The sequence below is a fragment of the Arvicola amphibius genome, chromosome 12, assembly GCF_903992535.2.
Source record: "Arvicola amphibius chromosome 12, mArvAmp1.2, whole genome shotgun sequence".
NCBI classification, from domain to species: Eukaryota; Metazoa; Chordata; class Mammalia; order Rodentia; family Cricetidae; genus Arvicola; species Arvicola amphibius.
In genome coordinates, this window is record NC_052058.2 from 32,277,433 (window position 1) to 32,301,027 (window position 23,595).

A 23,595-nucleotide genomic window follows, 5' to 3' on the forward strand; every position below is an offset into this window, starting at 1 on the left:
GGGGAATGCTAGGTCTGCCGCCTAAAGTCGGGTTTAGTTGATCTTCCTGCTGGACTCAGACTTTCCATCTTCCTCCACTTGTTTTGTAAATATATAGCAATATTAAGATAGGCTAAATCCTTACATATTTTTCTTCATTATTCCCGACTTTGAGCTTGTACATACCTGTTTTGCCTTGTTACGGTTATAGTGGCCCCCACAAATATGCTATAATCTACTTGCCTATGGTCTTACTACTAAGCAGAGGCTGGAAGCTGAGAAATGTTGGAAATGTTTTATTTCTTTGTGGGGCTGGTGGAAAGTGCAGTGTCCACATGTGACCACAAGGTGGTGCCAAGAAGCAGCTCATAGCTTCCTCTTTGATGGCCAAGAAAGCAGACCAGGAATTGGATTTGGAGATGGTTTAGGGAGATGGCTTCTTAAACTTTGCTCGCTGTCACCCATAGGAATAGCTCTCACCTGGAAAGACCAGCAGGGGTGGTTTATTTCGGAGCCACATGTGAGAGACTGGGACTTAGAAACAGAGTTAACTCACTTTAGTGCATTCTTTTCATTTGAAACTTTTATCTTCTTATGCCCTAGTTTTTACTTTATTTTATGTGAATAAACTAGAGTTGAGATTGCTGATGAAGGCTCCATTAATTGTGTAAGTGTTACAAGATGTCTTCTAGTTGTCTCAGTCTTAATCCTCAGGGAAGCTCATGTTCTCTGCTGCCCTCACCGAGCACTGACTGAGTTTCTGTGGACTGCTGAATTGGATCCTAGTGTGGAGATTTGACAGTGCACATGGACATCTCTGAGGGCAACAGGTCGTCCCTCGTGCTGCCAAGGGTCAGATCCTGAAAGGGTTTAAGCAAGCTCGGATGAACTTTGAGGAAGTTCAGAGTCCTTGTTTGGAAGGTCAGAGTCCTCTGGTTTGTGACAGGGTGGTGGGATAGGAGCAGTCCGAGGAGCTGCACTCCACCTCATGGCGCAGCCCTGGGGATGAGAGCTCATTTGGCTGAGTTCTGATGGGAAGAACTTGGGGAAGAGGAAGGGGTGAGGACTCCAGCAGCTTCTGGGTCTTCTACAGAGGATTGGCAACACTGTCTCTAAGATGGATTTTCTCCTCACTGGGGGAGAGTGGGGAGAAGTGTGGGGTCCAGTTCCTGCTGAAGACAGTGTTCTCAGAAGGCCTGCTGTCTCGACCTTGGTGCTATGGAGCCTCTTCCCGTTTTGCCAGCATCCAGTTTGCATTGGATTGTCTCTATTCCTCAGTTGGATCCTTGCTTGGAGGTGGACATTTGGCAGTTTTAGACTGTGCAGACTTAAGCAGAAGCCACATTGTTTTCCTTGCAAAAAGGTGCCAGTAAATTTAATTTCAGAAAAACTAAGATTAAAGTTTAAATCAAGATTTGGTCTAGAAACATAAATATAGTGATCTTCAGATTGTTCTTTTCGCGATTCTGGGAGCTCCATTCTTTGTCAAAGAAATGAGCCCATATTTTTCTTCTTAGTAATCTAGATTTTAAAGAGAGAAGAAAGACTCCCAACCCCCAAGCATGTTTTCTTAGAGAGCATGCTGGCTTTGAAATAACAAAACCAAGACACAAATTAAGACTAATCCCGCTGTCTGCTCTGTGCACACCTTCATTCTCGGCTGGGGCATAATTGTCCGCATCAGTCTTAATTTACCCCGTGAGGTCTGGGCTCCTAACTGAGGGCATTTCGTCTGCTCAGATAGACCAATTAAGTCCACCCAGATAGACTGTAAAAAGGGAGATAAGAAAAGTAAAGCTCTGAGTCCCTCAATTTCACAAATGAGGCTAATCTGCTAGGGAGTCTTAGCTGTTTGAAACAGAGAACCCATCGGAGTACACAAATGCAAACTGTATTAAATACCCAGCTTGGTGTCTGGATATACCTTCAAAAATCAGATTGTACTCTGTGTGCTGCTGTTGTAGAATTTCCTTCATGGAAATTGCAATGAGTGGAGAATGATCTTGAGTTTGGAATTTCATAGTATTAGCAGATTTGACTGTATGGTATGCGTCTTTGTTCCCCCCTCCCCCTTCCGGTCTTTAATTGTGCTAGGCCCAGTGATCCTTATAATGTAAAAAGAGCATAGAGAGTGAGGACCGTGGAGTTGGGGAGGGGTGAGGACCGTGGAGTTGGGGAGGGCATGCTCATGTTTTGACTGTAGAACCCGAGGCTCCTCATGTTTGCTGGTTCCCATTAATAGGGGTACTTTGTCCTGCTAGAGGGTTGGTGTGGGCGGTTGTGTCCATCGATTTGTCTGGTGTTAAGTGTGTCTCGTGGGATGGCTCAGCTCAGATCAGCTGTAGTGAGAACTGCCAGGCAGCTTCTTTGTTACTTTGAAGAGTCTGTGGGTGTCAGGTGACAGTAGGTTGTGACTTTCCCTGTGCATTGGTGCATGAGGGCGGAGTCATGCTCCTGCACAGAAGCAATCTGTCGTATTGCTGATTTTTTATAATAATAAGCCTTTTTATAAAATCTTGTAAAAGATTCATACACAGAGATTGAGCAGGAAAACACCCATTTGGACAGAGGGCCTGTGTGACTGGCTGGTGTTCTCCCATCTCCAGTGTATACCTTCATTTCCCTCAGCCTGTCTCTCTCTGGGGAAAAGGAAAAATATCTATCCTGTTGGATTAAAGGCCTTAATGAAAGTGAATTACTTAGGTGAGTGCTTGAAATTCAGTGGATATCAGTAATCTCAGTCATTACTCCTTGTCTTCTGACTCTAAATTTTGAAATATAGAAATACTTTTAAAATATGTAAATTTTTATATAAAATGTATGTGTAATCTCAGAGTTTGTCCAGGGGGCTGAGGAGATGGCTCACTGGGTAAAAGCTCTTAGCATACAAACCGTCGGATGGGATGCTGTGCACCCGGGGCCTGCGCTCCTGCAGTGAGAGGGAGGTAGAGACAGAGTCTGCTGGGAGCTCACAGTGTGGGTAGCCTGGGGTATGATGCTGCCTAGACAGTGGCAGAAACCACAAGCAAGTCCTCAACAAGGCAGACGGAGAAACCAGCTTCTGAAAGTTATTTGTACCACCCCCCCCACCAAGAGAAAAAAACTGAAAGCAAACCAACTCTGCCACTACCAACAGAAAACTTGTCCAAGGCTAGTCAGTGCCTCATCTGAGCTGGAAGTCGTAGGCCATGAAGTCAGGGTGTCAGACTTGCAACTGGTAGCTGTGGGATTGGTTTTCATCTGTAAAGCAGGGATCCAAGTAGTACCCTGCCTACGTGACAAGACTACAGCAGACAAGATCACATGTAGAAGCTTGTAACTGTTGGCTCTTATTGAGTTCCCATCCCATAAGCTAAAACTGTGGGCAAAGATTCTGTCAAACAAGGAGGAACCTTGAAAAGAGGTTCTAGGAGAGCTGTGAAGACGTTATAGGCACTGCACTGAAGTGATGTTCTCAGACGCTGTGCACTGAGGTGACTGTTCTCAGACGCTGTGCAGTGAGGTGACTGTTCTCAGACGCTGTGCAGTGAGGTGACTGTTCTCAGACGCTGTGCACTGTTCTCAGATGCTGTGCAGTGAGGTGACTGTTCTCAGACGCTGTGCAGTGAGGTGACTGTTCTCAGACGCTGTGCAGTGAGGTGACTGTTCTCAGACACTGTGCACTGTTCTCAGACGCTGTGCAGTGAGGTGACTGTTCTCAGACGCTGTGCACTGCGGTGACCGTTCTCAGATGCTGTGCACTGAGGTGACTGTTCTCAGACACTGCACTGAGGTGACCATTCTCAGACACTGTGCACTGAGGTGACTGTTCTCAGACGCTGTGCACTGTTCTCAGACACTGTGCACTGAGGTGACTGTTCTCAGACACTGTGCACTGTTCTCAGACGCTGTGCACTGTTCTCAGATACTGTGCACTGTTCTCAGACGCTGTGTACTGAGGTGACTGTTCTCAGACATTGCATTGAAGTGACCGTTCTCAAGTAAAAGACCACTTAACAATTGCAGGTATGTATGGATAAATATTAGCTGTTACAAACTTAGTTCATTGCTGTTATGCTTTTTGCATCTTCCATACTTTTTGTACATATGATTATGAACATAAGTACAGTTACCAATAGTTGTTTCTTTTTTGCATACATTAGGGGGCACCAGACCGCTGCCCAGGTAGGTCAAGGTTGAACTGTGAGTCCCTACAGTTCTGTTCTAAGGGACACTCCCTTGAGGCTCTTCTGTTATCTTCTGTGGCTCGATTTCCAGACCCTTTGCCACCTTTAATGTAGGATAGCATGCCTACAGTGCCCTGTCCATTTGACATGCTGGGATGAGGTGGAATAAACAAAGCAGTCTTCCATTCTTGGGGTGCGGTTTAAACCCCACTGGCCCAGAATTACATTGCATAGTTTTTGTTGTTTACTTATTCTTCGTTGTTTTGTTTGTTTATTGTCTTTTATTTTTATTTATTTATTTTTTTTTGGTTTTTCGAGACAGGGTTTGTCTTTTATTTTTTTGAGACAGGCTCCGGTAGACCAAACTGACCTCCAACAATGTATTTGAGGCTACCTTGAACTCCTGACCCTCCCTGCTCAAGCAGGGTGGGTGTAAGTGCTGAGCCTAGAGACCTGTACTGTGATCCCAGCTGCAATAGATGTTTTGATATTTATTTGTTGTTTATGCTTAAACTACACTTAACTGATCGTTCTTGATTTTAGTTTTTTTCATTATTTTTTAATTGAAAATGTGCTGGAGAGATGGCTTAGCAGAAGAGTGAGCTAATCCTCCAGAGGACCTGGATTCAGTTTCCCGCAGGAAGAATAACCTTTTGTGCCTCTGTGGGCATGAGGCGTGCAAGTGGCGCACAGACAGATAGTGTAGGCAAAACACCCATACACGTAAAATAGTAAAATAAACTAAATGTAAATAAATAGGGATTTAAAAAATTAAACTAAAAACTTAAAAAAGATTTGTTTCATTTGGCCGAATAATAGTATGTGTACCATATATGTGCCTGGTGCCCATGGAACTCACAAGAGGGCGCCGTCCCCTGCAGCTGGAGTTATAGATGGTTGTGATCCACCATGTGGGCACTGAGAACTCAACCCAGATCTCCTTTAGGAGTAAGAAGTGCTCGTAACTGCTGAGACGTCTCTCTAGCCCTTGGCTTTACATCTTTTGTAAAGGTTACCTAGCAGAATTGTCAAATGTCACTTACTATGTGTGTGGTCTGTTTGATCTTTTGTGCATATCCTGTCTCATTTAGTCTTTGTCACAGACCCCTTCCGGCTCTTGGTCAAGGAGGTGAGTGCAGCAGGGAATGACACGTTCTGGGGAGCAGGCCCCTCTTCCAGTTAAAGGCCTCTAACACAGCTTGCTGTCTCCGTCTGGCTTCCACAGCTCACATCAGTGGGCTCTACTCTAATGGCCGCTGCTGGGGTCTGACAGATGACGGGAAGTAGGGCCACCCCAAGAGGATACAGTACCACGTTGTTGGGTTTGCTTACAGCAGCAAGTGCTACAAGGACAACAAAAAGGAAGACAAGAGGATGAGTTCATGAAAACATCGCTCCCTTCCTACTCACAGAAGTAGAGATTAGAGCTGGCAGCTCCATTCCTGTCCCAAGAATTCTTTTTTGAAGTAGAGGAATATTTTACTTATAGTTTCCAATTGATCCTGGACAAACTTGGGATCAAAACTGGGGCCCCTGAGTCTTCCTACTGGCTGGGGTACAGAAACCAGTTTTTGTTATTAAGTGGACCCATTGGGGATTCTGCAAATGCAGCTCAGTTTTGAAAATAAGAAATTTTGTTTTATGTATTTTGTTTTTAGTTGTTGAAAATAATGAGCTTCCCTTTACCTCTTTTTAAGTTATTGTTATTATTTTAAGATCCTAAATTAAGAATTTCTCTGACATTGTAACTAGCTGCTCTCTTCCGTGGGTCACTCTTTGTCCCAGACTGAAATCAGAGTATGGTATGGGGCCTTAGAGTAATATGAGTGGGATTAAGAAAGCAAGCAAGAGCTAGTCTCTAAGTGAGGTAGGACAGGAAGGTTCTAGAAGCACTTCTGGATGACCCACTTAGATAATTGTCCAATAAAGCTTCCCTGTGTCTGTCTTCCTTAACCTGAGTCCAGTTCTGGACATTGTTCGTTGCTCAGCATTCACTGTCTGCTGTGAACTCTAGAGCTTCATGCCAATCCCTGTCCTCTGATGGCTCCCACTCAACTTGGGAGATAGATAAAGATTTCACTATGTGCTGGCACTCTGTGGGCACTGGGGATGAGACTCCTGGTGAGCCTAGGATATTGTAGGATTAGGGTGGCATTTGGTACACAGCATACCTAACTACTTGGTTGGGAAAAGCTTCCTCTAAGGGAAGGGAGCATGGCATCTGAGGGTCTGCCAAAGGTAAAGATGTGCATGCAGGAGGACAGAGGCGGGGCACTGGCTCTGCAGTTGAAGAGAGGCGAGGCCACGTGAAAGGCATGGCAGATGCAGCCGACTGTGTTTTTCTACTTACATAAATTGTTTGTCTTTGGAATGCTAGAAATTCTAAAACAAACTAACAGTAAATGATGGTGGCACTTAGCTTGCAGGTATATTCTTAGGGTTCCATTGACAAAGCACCCCAGTAGCTAATGTGAGCCTTGCTGTAGTTCAGCCAGTTATTCTGGGTCTGGGTTGCTTCTGACAGACATTATTGCAGCATCAGCTCCAGGCCCCAGAGCCTGGGCCAGGTCTCATTCCTTCAGGCATGCAGGGAAGCCAAAGAGTGTTTTCTGTGCCTGCATCTGATGAGAATTAAGTTTATGTTTCTCAGCGGCTTCCCCTCCAAGTGGCTGCTAGTGGAGGCGTCAGTGGGCTGAACATGGCAGCTGTATGAGGAGTGAGAAGCTCTGCCAGGGAACACCAGGCACTTTCGCTTTATGTGGCTGCAGCTGTGACTATTACATGTGGATTTTTTTAAATGAGAGGATTGAGAACATGAAAAAGTTAATTCTCTTCTGAAAAATGTAGATGTTGGACCATTTGTTGCCACCAGACAATTTTTAGTAATTCTGCTTGTGCCTTTGTTAAAAAGGCAGCCACATATAAAAGTCAGGTGTGAGTCAGACAGTCTGCGAATGTATGGTCAAATCTTGATTTCTGCTTTTGGTGCCGGAGATTGAATCCAGAGCCTTATGCATTCTAAGAATGTGCTGTGCTGCTGAGCTACATCCCTAGTCCATGGCAAATATGTGATATGTGTGTGTGTGTGTGTGTGTGAATATGTATGTATGTATGTATGTATGTATGTTAGGTATTCAGCAGGTGTCTTCTGCACGGTAGGTGTCCAGCAGGTGTCTTCTGCACGGTAGGTGTCTAGCCCCTTCACATCTGCTGGCCAGACAGATTGCCAGCCTGTTATAGGCTGCAGGACAAGCTGGATTCTAGAGGACGTGCTGAGAAGAGCATCTTCGGATGATTCTTGGGCTTGTGGCATGGCATAGAAGGTAAAAAAAAAAAATGCTTGCGGCAGCCTGACCATCTGTGTTTGATCCTACACAAAAGTGGAAGGAGAGAGCCCACTATTGAAAGTTGTTGTCTGACCTCCACTTGCACACCACAGTGCATGTGCATCTACACTTAGACATATACGTGCAGAATACATAGCAACAACAACAACAGAAGGACTCTTGGCCGCACCTCAGATGGAGAAGCCACTGCTTCTCTGCTGCGCTGCTTTCTCTTTTTCTGAAGAACAGGTGTGGAACTGAGACTCCCACTCACATGTCAACAAGCACCCTATCATGACAAGACATCTTTTTTTCTGTATCTAGGTGGCTTCAGCTCTCCTGCCTTTCCTGGGTGTGCCCTTTTCTTGTGGGCACTTCTTAGATGGTGATCCCCAAGCCACACAAGGTAGTATTGCCGTCTGTAGCCCAAGCCACATGCATGAGGTTGTATTCTCTGTCTTTTTGATTCTTCTCAGGCTGTTTGTTTTCACAAATAAGTGGTTCAGGTGCTTGTTGACCATAATGATTTATCCCCACCATCTTTACTCATTCTTTGACCAAACTGAGTGAGTGTTAAGGGCTTTCATTTTTCTTTATGAAGTGGAAAGCTCTCGGATGCAATCGCTTCTGTAGTGGCTTGTGTGGTTTCCTAGGTGCCGAGTTCTGTGGCAACGTGATGTCTGTGTATTTTAGGACAGAGAGGAAAGCAAGAGAAGATGCAATCTTGTCAATGTGGGATGATGTGGTGGGAAATTTAACAGCCACAAACACTGAGTGATGGAGTCTAAGGAAATAACGGTCATCTGTGAGTGAAATGTACCGTGTAATATGGAAAAGCCGTTGTTCAGCTTGTGCCAAACTGCTGAAGTCAGTACCTTCAGAGATTTCTAGTTCCCTCCTTGCCATATTATTGAAGAAAAATGCCTGATGAAGTCTCTTTAAGTGCCGGTGATAACTTTTGTGATTCCTGGAGTATCGTCTTACCCACAGAGTTTGCTGAGTAGAACAGAGGCATCTTTATAATATCTGATGCTCGGGGTCTGGGTACCAAGGATCATCTCAATACCTGAAACAGTGGATGTGCATCGGGAGAATGACTACACCTTTCCAGTATGTTCTCTGGACATTCCTGCTCACGAGGCTTCCTTGATGTTATTGTTATGTAAGAGAGACAACATTTTTACTGGACGATTATCTTGGCCTAAGTCTGCCCTCCTGGCTTAACTTATCTGTAGTTGCCCCATCTGAGACTCGGACCCCAGGTGCCTTCATGATAGGCAAGAACATTACTGTACTCCTGCAGCTTTGCCCCGCCCCCCTGTGGAAGACCTTGATAATGACCAGATGTGTCTCTAGGCATTGTTATTCCCTGGGTGGGAATTGGGGGGGGGGGGTGCATTGTTCCCGTTGAGAGCCACTGCAGGGCACCATTGCACTAAGCTAAAATCGTAAATGCCACAGAAATCGGAAGAACAGCGGACTGTGGCCACCCAGAAAACGCACTTGGTTAGCTGCATGGAGGTGATTCTTAAGGAAGAAAACTAATACGGGGGGAAGGGGTGGTCTTTGGAAGTGTTTTATGTGAAGGAATGCCATAGTCGTACATAGGTGAGTGACCCCTGTTCCTCTGGACTTGGCTGGATACTGCCTCTACGTTTGCCGCCCTTCTCCAGAAACTGCTGCCAGGATTTTGTTGCTCGTTTTGCCAAGTTCTCACCACAGAGAACAGTTCTGCATCACCACCTAGTGCTTTCTTTCTGAGCCCAAGTGTCAGCTACTTTGAAGAGCTGAATTTTTGAAGGATGTGCTTTACCTTCTGCCCATCACTCCTGCCTGGCCTCTGTAGCTTTTATGATTGGTTTTCCAGCCAACACTGTGTCAGTCTTAGCCCCTCGTGTTGCCTTCCCTCAGTCTCTGCTAGTCAGTGGCAGTGTGTGCTGCTGCTGTCTTCCTGTGAGTTGTGGTCCCAGGCATCTGTCAGTCCGTGCTCTAGTCCATTTCTGCCACTTTGTAACCTTTAGGATGTCAGCTGCCTTTTTATGAAAATAATGGAGTCCAAGCTGTTTACTTTGGTGATTGTTTTTCTTTTTGGTCACAATATCATAGTTTATTTTAGCTGTGGGTCTATAGAAATAGCCTGGTTGAGTGGCTGCACCCTCTGTCCAGCTGTGGTGTTCTCTGTCCGTCATAGCTTGCGTAGCTGTCACTGTCTGTTGCACAAACATGGCATCATGCTTCCAAAATACAAATGTTCATCTTTTTCAAAATTTAACTTTATTTGATTAACACATTCTGAGTGGTATGATTGTCAGTATAATGGCACCTTTGCTCCTCTTCAGCTAAGTAATTAGAAAAAATACCAATGCAGCAATTTGGAACAAAAATTTGTTTTCAGAATAGTATGTTTTTAATCCCGTGACTATAATTTTTAGCAGAGAAATACTAGTTCTAAATAAAATATGCTCTTATTAAACTGTATTACCATTGGAAATGCTCAGTTATATTGCGACCTCCTGAGTCTGTTGTAGGGCGAGTCATGTATCTTAGGAGCTAGTAGAGAAGTCTCCCCTTAGGGCGTGCTGAAGAGGAGGAAGTGGTTGTGATAATGAAATGGGAAGTGTGGGCATCTTTCTAGAGGAGCTGTAATAATTCAAGTACGAATTGACTTGAGCGGCAGGAGGAGAGTTGGTTTTCCTAGACTGTTAGTGCTGCCGAGTAGTGATGGTGGCAGAGGCCTGAGAGGCCGTTCCGGTGCAATGCCTGTCTTCATCTCTGATTTCTCGTTCACCGCAGGAGGTGGGATCAGCTGAGGCTGCAGGAGAAAGAGCAGTCCACGAAGCAGGACGACGACTCTGAGGACAGTGACACCGAATTCGACGAAGGCTTCAGAGTGCCAAGCTTCCTCTTCAAAAAGCTATTTAAGTACGTGCCATTGTTCTGTCCTTTATGTTGTGTGCACATTAACACTTAGAAACTGCACAGTAGTTACCTGTGGGCCTGTAAGGTACTTTCAGCAATTTATTGCAAATCCAGACACTGTCAAATGAAATTTTAGCCACATGCTGTTCATTAAAATTAGATGATAATAAATTGGCGAAGGTGCGCATGGGGTATGTTTGTAAACGGATGAATCTGTGTGGACTTGTCTCAGCAGACTAAAAGCAACACACTTAAAGCCTCTCCACCAAATTATGCTTTTGTTCTTAGTAATTTTAAGGTGCCAAACCACTCATTGTAAATATTAGAGTAATTTCTTTAAGAATGTTTGTTTATTAAAATCTCTAAGAGGAGTTTTATATATATTATAATCAAACCTTGGGGAGGATTTTACTTTTGGTTTTTCTCTTTGTGGAAATAAAAATTGTTGATTGTTTTCTGAGGATCTTGTATCATACCTACGGGTATAATATTTTTGAGCTGACCAAATGTGCATCTAAATATTTTATGTGGATGACTTTCTGCATAATCTCAAAAGATAAGACATAGACAACACCTCGAGTTTTAAGTTGCTGCTGGAAGCTGACTTAAGCTCCATGTGTAAATGTCCAAGTGCCATGCCGACCCTCCGAGTGTCGCATGGCAGATGCGTGCCTGCTTGCGTGGTCTGTACGGCAGGGTAGGAGTCCCATATGGGTGTGAATGCCGAGGGACATCTTCATCTCCTCATTGGCAGATTTAGTAATGGATGCTTTAGGAAGGCCTCCTTAGAGGTGCAGAGGAAGTCACGCACCGGGTAGCTTCTTTCTTTTCTGCACCAGCAGTTGTGCATAGAGCAGGATGCAAACTTCTGGGAGATGGGGAAGCTCAGTGTTCTTTATAGAGTCACTGTCAGCCATGCCCTTCACTTAGTAATATATCTACTTAGAAAGAGCATGTTCTTCCTGTTTCCTCTCAGAGCTTTTGTATGCGTGGGGTGTGTGTTCACGACAAGCACTGAGCAGCATCACTAGGCAAGATCAAGAACTACAAATCATATTTATTTAGTTATCGTGCCAGGGAGATGGAATCCAGGGCTTTGCTCATGGTGGGTAAGTGCTCTACCACTCACCCAATCCCTCCCCCCATGTTATAGTTTTATGTTATAAATTTAATTTCTCCTTGCATTAGGGGTGGAGGAGTAAGGAGTTGTTATTTTATCCCATTAAACACAGAGTAAAGCCAGGTCCTCACTGAATTTACATGGCTGGATGGCCTGACTTGATCAAGAGGATGAACCACATAGAAGGTCAATTCTACCTCTCTGATCATTTCTGCCAAGAAGTCAGTTCACAGCCCAGAAAGGCAAATCGTTTGTTTATTGCTACTCCCCAATGAAAATTAACTGTAGAAAGATAAGTAAAGACTACATTTATTGGCCATTCTTTTTATTTTCTCTGAAGTAATTGTTTATATGGGAACAAGGAAAATAGTGTCCATATTGTACTAGCAAAAAGAAATACCTAAATTATAGGTTAAGCTGATTTAACAAGGACAGGCCTCTTTTGAATGTTTAGTGAATGATCTCATTCGTAACTGTCCTCAGGAGTCAGGTTGGATGTACAGTGTTGTATAAGTGTCAGATTTTCTTGCAAAGCAGTTTCACAGGTAAAAGAACCAAACTTCACTTTACTGAGTTGCTGTAAGAGTCACTTTATTGGCTATTAACTTTATCATAGTTAATATAAATATGCGCTTGTTACTGTTTTAAATTTTTCCTAATTACATATTCCTGGAAAGTATTCTGTTTTATATTTATAAAAATAACTTAAAATACTTTATAAATGTTATTAGATTTTATATCTTCTATTGTAAGAAAAAGGAGGGCAAAGAGAATCCCTGTTTTTAAAAAGTTTATTTTATGTGTATGGGTATTTTGCCTACTTTGTAGCTATGTGTATGTATCATGTGCATGTAGTGTCCACAGAGGCCAGAGGAGGGCACCAGCTGTCTTGGAACTGGAATTACAGCCAGTTGTGAGCTGCTGTGTCGGTGCTGGAAGCCAAACCAAGCAGTAAGTGCTCCTAACTGCTGAGCCAGCTCTCCAGCCCTATTGTCACCATTTTTTTGTGATTAAGTTTTAGCCAAGCCAGTTTACTTTCAAGTTGTGGATATATTTTTATTCTGTTTACTACACTCAGTAGAACTGAGTCAGTGGGGTATAGTTACACCCCAGGGAGTCAGGAAGCACAGTTTTCCATTTAAGAGCTATTTTCTGCAAGATAATGTTTAACTTCTAAATTTCAGTTTTGAAAGTTTGCCCAGTAAATTATTCATCTGTATAATTTAACAGCCTTACGACAAACTTCAATTTGTTTTGACCTTACCTTCTACCAAACTGGTAACTGCAATCTTGGGTTAGTGTGACAATGCCAAGATCCAACAATTATCTGTGGATGTTTCTGATGCTTTGGTCCCACAGGGATCAGAGTTCAGTAATTTCCTTACTGTTGTATAGTAATTTAAAAGACAGTTTAACTTTCTGAGGAGTAAATTTTATATGCTTCTCAAAGATTTTGGAAACTAGATTCCATGCTCTGTTGGCATTTTAATGGTGTGGTTGTTTTACAGTATTTACTGTTCAGAATGTAAAGCCATGAAACTAAGGGTGTTTCCTACTTCCGGTGGAGCCAGAGCCCAGGCCCTTCGTTCCTCACTCATCACACAGCCCCACTGACTAGAGTGGTGGGTGCTTCTCTGTTATCAACGAATATTTTTCAACTGAAATCTGAGGGCCTGTTTATGATGTGGTACCTTACCCAGTCTGCACAATCCTTGCTGTTGAGATGCAGCCCTGGGGTGTCTTATGAGTATTTCTTACATTACTTCTGTAGGACTTCACCTGTATTTGTAAAGATGTCATTCTGTACCCCGTGAAAACCCTTGGAGTGTTAGGGTAGGAGATATTCAAACACCTAGCCCACTGTTGCTGATTCTCTAGGGGTCAGATGGAATCCAGTGTCCAGTTCACTTCCGGATTCTTGCTGAGAGACACCAAAATGATCAATAGTTCTTTCATAATTCCCCAGTTGCTGATTTCCAGTTCTTCCCACTTTAATTAAATTTGGGCCCTAGGGAAGAAGAGTGTTGGCTGGCTCTGTGTTGGGTGGATTGATTTCCGGCGGTCACAGGGAGGTCCAGGGCTTGCTTGGAGCTGCTCCCGTGGCTTCTCTGCTTTGGTAGGAGAAGGCCAATGGCTAGAACCCAGCCATTCTGGAGCCTGAGTGCAAACCGCAGTCTATTTTGTTTTGTTTTCATTTTTAATTTTTATTCTTTTGAGACAGGGTAACATCATGTAGCTCAGGGTGGCCTCACACTTGGAACCTCCTTCCTTAGCCTCCCTTGTGTTGGGATTATAGGTGTGTAGAGCTAGTTCAGGCTAGCCTTGACACACTTGACATTTTGGGCCAAATAATTTTCCGTGGGGACTGACCACAGCACTAGAGAATAAATAGCATCTCCGACTCTTGGCCATTAAGCCCTAATTGTTCTTTTCCACTTGAAAAATAAAATGGCTGTAGACATTGCCAAATGCCCCCAGGGAGCAAATCAGGCTACTGTGCTGGATTATTTCTGAAGTGGGATCACTTTGGAGTCATACAATTCTGCATTTCAGTTTCACTTGTTTGTGTGTCACACCCTCTTCTCTGCTGTCCCCTCTCCTGTCCTTCTCCTCCTCTCCCCTTTTCTCCTCTCTTAGCCCTTCCTTTCCCGAGCCTTTGCTTCCTGCCTGTAAATTATGCCACTGACCCCTGTGTCTGTTGATTGTGCGGTCCTGTCCAGACCTCCTGGTCCTGAGCCTCCATGCAATGGGTTTCTTGAGTGGGAGCCGTTGTTCTCTAGGGCGTGCCATGCTTTTATGGAACTTGTCTTTCTTCTCAATTTAATCAGTCTTATTTTCATATTGCATTGGGTTTTGGTTTTGAATTCTTTTCTCCAAGTGCATATGCAATATAATTATTATGATTAGCCAAACTAATAAGCAGGAAACATCCCAAAGTTTTCCTTATGCTGTGTGTAGTGGCGTTACCACCTAAAGTCGTGCTGTTAAAGTTGCCTTACACAATACTGAGCGTCAGTTACTGAGGGCATAGCTACTGAAAGGAGTGGCAGCGCTGGGAACCGAGGCCCACAGCGAGATGACTTACTTGTCTCTCTGCGTGTCTGTCAACAGTCTTCACACTCTCCCTTCTTCCTTTCCTTCTTTCAAGACAGACCTGGTGGAACTCTTGGAATTCTCCTCCTTAGCCTCCCATGTGCTGAGCTTATAGATAGATGCTACCACACCTGGCTGAGAGGATTTTAGTAGGCGGAGCAGATACAAGCAGTGAATTGTGGGGCAGTAAATTAGCCTCCTGTCTTTTAGGGGTAGCACTGTGGCCATGCGGTTTTCTTTGGGTGGGGTTGTGCTTTGGCTTTATCATAAGTGGGTTTTGCTTTAAGTCATTTACTATGGCATATATAGTTTCCATTCCATCCCTTGATATCATGTCATTAACAAACAAACAGAAAACCTTAGAGTTGATAGAGTTGAATGTTTGATTGATAAGGAAAGGAAGATACCAGCTACATATTTTCGTTTTTCTTTTGAGAGGGAGAGGTGAGGGAGATAAACTCCTTGAATCAGTTTGTGCTTTGAAGTACTGGCGACCTCCCACACTGTTTGGCCTTATAAAGAGTTCTTCACAGCTGTCAATCGGGCAGCAGAGGCATCTGTTAGACACTAATTTTAAGAACAATCCTATTACTCATACTTGTTTATGACCTTAACATTTAACTTAATTTTCCCTAAAAGATAATAGGTCTACAAAGTGACTTTACAACTGTGTTAGCTATAAATTGTGGTGTTCTCTGCCCTGCTTTTTTGATGCTATTTAGATTAAAGTATCACTTCTTTTTGTAGAAAAAACTTATGGAATTTTATGTACTTAGAATATTTGATATTCTTATTTTTCAGAAAGTGAATTAAAGCTAGTAAGTTTATGCTTGTTTATTAAGCAATATTTAATGTTGTAAAAGACATAAAATAGTTCTTAATTACCCCAATCTACCAGTTTAATTAGAAATGTGTTAACATTCTATAACAAAAAATTACGATTTTTTTATGCCTAAGTGATCAAAAATGTATGACCTTATAAATATAATAATCATATAAAACACGCATCCGGTATGTTTCTCTGACTGGTACTAGAACCTAGCCAAATGATTAATTCATGAGTACTTTCTGTTACAATCTGTATCACCCACCATTTGCCATTTTCTCTTTTCTTGTTGGTGTTTGTTGTTGTAGGTATCAGCAGACAGGTGTTAGGTGGCTGTGGGAATTGCACTGCCAGCAGGCAGGAGGAATTCTGGGAGACGAAATGGGATTGGGCAAGACCATCCAGATAATTGCCTTCTTGGCAGGTCTGAGCTACAGCAAGATCAGGACTCGCGGTTCAAATTACAGGCAAGTGCTTCTCTGCAGACTGTCAGTCTGTGGAGCTCAATTAATATTTCATCAGATGTATTGCTGTGGAGGAGGGGCTTGTGAATTATTGATGACATTTCAATTACAATATTCCTTTAATTCTTTTAGTGGGGGACATCAAAGGAAAAATTTTACGAGACAATGGAGCTGTAGGGCAGGAGAAATTAAACATGTAACACTTGTAATGAATTCCAGGCGTTGATGCTTCATTTTGCAGATGGGCCCCACTAGATATTTTGGGTCAATACGATGTCTAAGGTTAGCTCTTGCAAATGGATTGTTTACAAACTCAATTATGTTAATATCAATAGTTTACACAATATGGAATTTTAAATTAGACATAATACCTTTAGTCCCATTTATTAAATTTTACATTAAAATATTTGTTCTGGCAAAAGACCAGGTGAGCATTACAGTAAGTACGAGTCTGCTCCTGGGCAGAGTTGGAGCTCAGAAGAAGCCGTTCTCTGTGGTTTCCTTCAGAGCCTGTGCGTGATAGCATTTCCAGCACGCTCACGCTTCTGGAGTGAAGTTTCTCATCCTCCCCATATGGTTTAGACTCCGCCCCCAAGGTCAACACCTCCGTGACTTCCATGAAGTGTAGGGAGTAATTTCAGTTTTTGTCTGCTTATTTTCTAATACACTGTTAAAGCACTAGAATTGTGAGAAAATTGGTATTTAATCTGTTTGGAGGTGGCACTGAATGTTTGTACTTGCAATAAAGAGCTATGAGGATAGCCTTGTGTAAGTTGTAAATTAGCTTCGTGGAAACCTATATTGTTGAAAATGTTGCTAGATAAATTACATAGGATGTTTCATCTTGGACACAGATAAACTAAGAACCCTATCTTTCTTTCGGTAGGTTTATCTAATGAGTAGCAATGATGGGTGTGTGTCCTATGATTTGAGGCAGACATTATGTACAGTCTGGAATTGTCTTTGAGACAGTGTTGATGTGTTCAAAGTCCACAACTGCAGAACGTTTGCCCACATTCTAAGGCACTGTCACAAAAACATGCAGTAGAGAGTATATGTGGACCATAAGCTCCTGACCAAAGGCTATTATTGAGTCTCCCAAGCATCCTGGTTTGCTTTTATTTGTTACTCTTTTTTTACAAATGTTTTACTCTTTTGCTCAGTTAGCAGGGCAACACTTCTTGTGAGGAGTATTGTTTCAAGTTTTCAGATTCTTTAAAAAATATTTTTAGTGTGCTAGTGTGTGCATGTGCCTGTGTGTCTGTGTTGGGGTGTGTACATATGACTGCAGGGGCCTGTGTATCTGTGTTGGGTGTGTGTGTATATGACTGCAGGTGTCGGTGTGTGTGTCTGTGTTGAGTGGGTGTGTATGGCTGCAGGTGCCTGTGTGTCTGTGTTGGGGGTGTGTGCATATGACTGCAGGTGCCTGTGAAGTCCAGAAGAGGGTGTTGTGTCTGCTGGAACTGGAGCCATAGAAGATTGTGAGTCATGCAGTGGGTGCTGGAAACTGAACTTAGGTCCTCTGTAAAAGCAGTGTGTGCTTTTAGCCACTGAGCCATCTCAACCCCTAGATACTTTTGAAAGCCCCCTGTAGAAGGAGGAAATGTGTTAAAAAGAATTTTAAAAACCAAACACCATGTTGTTGTTATAGGGAAGTTGTATTGAAGCAGAAAAATTTCTGTAGCTATCAGAACACTTCTTTAGATGTAGGATAGATTTGCCTGGAGATATGAAAACATTCCAGCCCCAAAGTCAGGTGGAAATGGGTATTTGAGCTTTTCCTGTCTGTGACTGTCATTTCTCATTTAAAAATTACTTCCTCTGTTCCAGTCAGGCTTGTTCTCTACAACCCTTGAGGTTTCTGGTAGTTCGAATGTCCTGGTGTCCCAGATGTTCCTAGGACTCTCTCCTTATATGACTTCTGCAGTTGTCTCTCATCCCCAATTTCTTTGTTCTTCTCCTGCCCTATTGTGTGGAGTCTCAACGTCCCGGGTGTCGGAACCCTCAACTCATCCCTGCAGTGTAGTTTTGATCTAAAAATTAAAACATGTTCTCTTGAGTGGTAGCAGTCCTACGAGGAGTGAAGTGAGGGCTTGTAATGAGCATCAGCTGCAATCAATTAACTATCAATGCTCATATTCTCTTTCCATAATGAAATAGTGTGGCATATTGGACCAGCGCCCGGATCGTCTTTATTAAAATAGTATTGGTGAATCTGGCTTCTGAGAGTGTGGCACCACTCACCCAGACTACAGGGCCAGCTGAGGAGGGTGCACTGAGGAGCTCCATGAGGAGCCGTGGTGTAAAGTGTTTCTGTACTAGGTGAACTTGAGTCTTAAAGAAAAATAGCTCTCAAAGCGACAGGACGTCTCTGTAATCTGATATTGCCTTGTTGTTGACTGTGTACCTTTTTTTTAAAAAAAATTAATTCTTGCAAGCAAGAGATGTTGGAGTCCTCATTGGAAGTAGTGACCTAATTTTAAGATCTGTGAACATTGTGAAGCTGCAAGTCTCTGTGATATCAAGAAACTTGTAGTAAATGCAGTTTATTCTATTAACTTATGTTTTGATAGAGGTTGAACAGCTGCTTTTAGAGAAGGAAGAAGCATATTATTACATGAATGAATAAGTGAATGCTGGCAGCTATGTTTCCAGATCCCAGTGGATACACTGACTTTTTACTTGACCATTATTATAGGGATGGGTCCTCTGAATTTTATAATGGAAAAATGTAAATGATTTGCCTCTCACATTTCAGTTAATACTTGACTTGGTTGTCATTTAATTAATTTCTGATGAAGAGTTAATGTCCAAAAACAGCTAATGAACTTTGGAAGGTAAACATTACAATTTGTAATTCCCAGTAAGTTCTAGGCCATAACCAGTAGTCATCCCACTCATAAGTTGAAGTATTTGACCATGGAGCTATTGATTTGTCCTAAATTCAGTAAGTAATCAATGGTAATCAAAGATGAAAGGAGCTATAGTATGTTTGGTAATTGATGCTAATCACTCTAGTGCATTTAGCCAGTTCACGTCATCTTGCTGGTATTGAGGCTGGGAAAGTGGTTCACTCGCCTGTTAATGGATTTGACTGCCAAATGGGTTTGTGGTCCGGGAATAGCCTGCCTCAGCTGTGGGATTTCAACTCTGCATGAGAACCTTCTGTTATTCTAACGGGGGGAGTGATAGAAATTAAAGGACTCTGTAATGCCAGGTAGTAGATCAGCTGGTATTAAATAGTAGTCTTAGTGAGTGTATATTTCATCGGCATAGTAGTTCATAGAAGGTATATTATAAAGGAGAGAAAAATGCGTACAGCCTGAAAAGGCGCGGGCGCCCGCGCGCACACACACTTACTTGAAGGTGAGTTTCTCTTAGACTACTTTAGACAGCTGTTGATTGGCTGTTTCCTAATCCCTGCCAAGTACGTCTCCATGGCAGCTCCTTTTTGTTCTCACTGGAGGATATGAAGAAGCTGGCACATTAATCCTTTTAAGAAGAAATACTGGGCTGGAGAGATGGCTCGGTGGTTAAGAGGATTGCCTGCTCTTCTTCCAAAGGTCGTGAGTTCAATTTCCAGCAACCACATGGTGGCTCACAACCATCTGTAATGAGGTCTGGTGCCCTCTTCTGACCTTTAGGCATACACACAGACAGAATATTGTATACATAATAAATAAATATTAAAAAAAAAAGAATACTGTCATGGAAGGGGCCAGGGGCAGGAGCCAGAGCAGAGCCCTGCTCTCCCCAGGGAGAGTGAGAGACAACTGTCTGGGCCCTGCCTTTGGTGACAGCATGGCTTGGTGGGAAGGGCTGAGTTTGTTATGACTTCTGGATTCTCTGTTCCAACCCTGAGGGACAGGGGACAGTGACCACATAGAGCAGGCAGTGAAGGACTCGTAAGTGGACAGAAGCATTCTGTCATGTTGGAGTACAGGGGTAGAGCTTGTAGTCAGAGTTGGCCAGTATCTTACTTTTCCACTAGACCCCTTTTCTTTCAGTTACATAGATGATTTTTAAAATTTCAAGTTCTGTGTAACTCACATTGAAACTTTCAACATTTTAAGTTTAGGAATCATGTCCTCAGCTATAACAAGAGAATGAAAATTATGTGTGTCTTCCCAACTTAAATGCCTTTCACACTTACATTTCCTTCCAGTCTTTAAATTCATGTGTTGTCATGCTCATCCTTTCCATGCTATGGGCGAGGCCCTGAGATCATACCATAAAGAGATTGTCCAGACTTCTAAAGAGCTGAGAAGGAGCACTGTGTCTTACAGCGGGGTTAGCATGAGTACGTCAAGGGAGGCTCATTGACCTGTCTGGAGAGAAAGGGCAGCTCCTGCAAGTATCAGGTGGTGGGGAAGGGAGAAGAGGCAAGGTCTAGAAGAGCGTGTGCTCTTAGGTCCTGAGGACAGTGCAGTGGCAGAGTTCAGGGTCAGGTGCTAACAGTGTTGGTAAACGACAGGTGCGGCAGAAGCCGGATCTGCACGGCCTCATGCCCAGGCCAAGGTGCAGATGCTGTTCCAAGAGCAGTGTGCAGCTATTGGAGGCCTTGAGGGAGGGCCTGGAACATCCAGATTTTACTCTCAGGACATAGGCGAGATGATAGTCGCTGCCCGGAATGAGTGGTGACTCTGCAGGGGAGGAGGTGGTGACGGGATAGACTCAGGAGGTAAAGTGGGTGTGATTGTACAGGTCTCCTCTGGTGGGAGGCAAGAAGATTGATCAAGGAACAAAAGAGACTTCTGGTTTGGTGCCCTGAAGAATGGGTGACAGTTCTGTCCTTTACAGTGGAAAGCCATGAGGGTGGGGTAGCATGTGCAGATGTCACTGTTGATTTTTGACTTGTGCTTCATCTTAAGCACCAAATAGCATCCAAACACACACACAGGATGGAGCAAGAAAAATGGCTCCCTAACCTGGAGTGTGCATTTTCCTTCCTAAGACAGGCAGCTCTCCTGTGGAAGTTTCAGGGCATGCTGTGTTGTTGGGCTGTGTATGAATGGGATTCCCACTTCATGGCGTACCCGGTAGGTGCTTAGGACCCAATCAAATAAATCTCTGGGAACCAGAGTTACGCTCCTCCTGGTGAGGCTAAGGGAAGCAGGGCTGGAGAGAGGAAGACCATGGTGACCAATGCCTCCTCCTGCTTCCCACTGCCCAGGTGTTAGGAGATTGTAGTGATCTGTAAGTTTTTTAGTTTATTATAAGCATTCCCAGGTTATTAAATAATTTTCAAAAACTGAAAATTTTAATGATTTTTATTGGTTATCTGGTATTCTGTCTTATTCAGTAAGCCCTTTGAGAATGCACTAATTAACACTGTTGTAAGCATTCCACAGACGTTAGCTGTCTTAGCAAGAGAGAAAATGTTTTCTGTGTGTCCTTTACTATAGACATTGACTTCCACTGTGTCGTTTGCTGCTGTTAATTCCTGCATCCGCTAAGGGATGAACGGATTCCTGCAAACTCGAGTTACCCTAACCTCGTTAGCTTTTCTCCTTAAAGAAAGCATCAGTAGATTTTTACAGGTTATTGTCTTATTTGAACCACTCACGGTGTTTGGTTTTGTCTATTAGTCACTTTCTCCACTGTCTTTCACAGTTGTGTTTTCTTGGGCTTCTGGATGCAGGTTCAAGGGACTGGGCCCCACTGTGATTGTCTGCCCAACGACAGTGATGCACCAATGGGTGAAAGAATTCCACACATGGTGGCCTCCATTCAGAGTGGCAATTCTGCATGAAACGGGCTCCTATGCTCACAAAAAGGTAACAGTACAGTGCTGATGGTTTGGCCTTTTGTTTTTTCATTTTTCTCTTATTTTTGAGCTACGCATTTCCCAAATGTGTCTACATATGCTTCTTTTATCTTAATTTATTTAATTATTGACTCGAAGCTCCATGTCATCAAACAGATCTGAACAAAAGCTTTCTTACTCTAATAGTCTCAGTAGTGGTGTGATGCTCGGGCACAGACAGGGGCCACAGGCTGATGGTGTGCGTAGGATCACAGATCAGGTGCTCTCCATGACTGGAGGGACTTTTGTCATAGCCTCTTTAAGCTTTGAGATAAGTGGGTTTGAAAAGTAACATACAGATTGAGCATCCCTAATCGGAAACCCGAAATGCTCCAGGACGTGAATCTTGGACCCTGGTGCTACAGCTGGAAGAGTCCATACCTGACGCATGTGACAGGTCACCTGAAAACACAGGTACACCAAAATTATTGCATTAAAACTGCCAGCAGGCAACCTGGAGAAGATCCATATGAGATGTAATGAATGTTGTGTTTAGACTGGGTTCTGTTTCCAAGATACCTTGACACATATATGTAGACACCCCAAAATCTGACATACCCCCTGGGCCCAATGTATCCTGAATAATAAATATTTAACCCTTATTGATAAATGCATCTGTAATTATGCTTTTTAAATGTTTCTGATGCAGGAGAGACAGCCTGCTGTTTTGAGACTTTCTTAGAGATAGATAGTTTTCTTGCTTTGTCCTCCTACATTGCAACGTACTGGACATTGAAGGGATTTCTTTTACTGTTTATTAAGAAACAAAACTCGTGGACAAATATCAAAGATAAAAGCCTGAGGCAAATCACAATCAATTGGGAAAATACCCGCCACCACTCACTTCCTGCTTCCCAGCTCCAAAAGCAGCCACCTTCTTGCCCCAAGCGAGCTCCTCTGCCCCACAACCTTGCAGCATCTGCTGTGAGGGCCCCGGGGCTTCTCTTCTGCAACCACAGGACTACTGGCCTCTGTAACTTACTCTGTGTTCTTCTTTTTCCTGCAAATTCCCATGCACTCATGATTGTGGTTAAGCAAAATTTCTGATAGAAGTAGCTCAGAAATACCTATGATATGGTCTCTCAGGTTAGGTTAGTTGGAGTGTCACTTACTACAGCCACCTATCTTTGCCCGGGGTTCCTAAAGCTAAGCAGAAAACAGATTGAGTTGAGAGAATTAGGAGAACAGAGCAAGTGTTGTCAGAAAGAAATGACCTTAGCAGGATGAAATAAAAACCGTTGAAGTTGTTCTCATCAGACTCTGAGCTGCTAACTGCCTGGCCTTCATGTGAAAAATTTCTCAGTCTGTTTTCATTTTACTCTTCCTTGACATCTCTCAGTGTTGTTGTTGCAAACTTGTATAAAGAGTAGTCTTCTTGTGTACCACATGTATTGACCAACTAGTGGAAACATAGTTGATAGTAGCTGGCGGGCAGAGCCTGAGAACGGATAATGTTGGCCCTGGCGTGCGGTAGCTGTGGATTTGTCACTGTTTTCATTTATGGTGGTGTGTGTTTTTTGAGATAATGTCTTGTTTTGTAGCCTTGGCTGGCTTTGAACTTGTGATATTCTTGCCTTCCCCCCTGAAGCTGAGGTTTTCCTGCAAAAGGGGTTTTATCCACACTCACGGGTATGCACGTGGCTGTTACTTTTTTTTTTTTTCATTGCTTTTCATTACAGTTTATGGTTCTTTTGTCTTCTAGAAGAAAAGAAATTATATGAGTTGGTAAATACTTATTTGTAGAACAACTATAAATGCTGCATTCCAGGTGTTTCGTATTGTTAGGTCTCAGGAAAAAAGAGGATATGATGTTTTTAATTAACCTTGAAAAGCCAACTCTTTTCTTGGGGAAAGAGCATCCATGTAAGCTAATGAAAGGAGGCAGTTTGTGGTATT

General features: G+C 43.2%; 1 protein-coding gene across 6 annotated transcripts in view; it reads left to right on the top strand.

The window, feature by feature from the left end:
• The window catches only part of Ercc6 (ERCC excision repair 6, chromatin remodeling factor), a 74,727-nt gene that overhangs the window by 19,469 nt on the left and 31,663 nt on the right, over positions 1-23,595 (top strand). For all 6 annotated transcript variants that reach the window (XM_038348831.1, XM_038348832.1, XM_038348835.1 and 3 more), the window contains 3 exons: positions 10,265-10,393; positions 15,738-15,896; positions 21,535-21,670. In XM_038348831.1, coding sequence (XP_038204759.1) covers positions 10,265-10,393; positions 15,738-15,896; positions 21,535-21,670 — 424 coding nt within the window. The remainder of the gene's footprint in view (positions 1-10,264; positions 10,394-15,737; positions 15,897-21,534; positions 21,671-23,595) is intronic.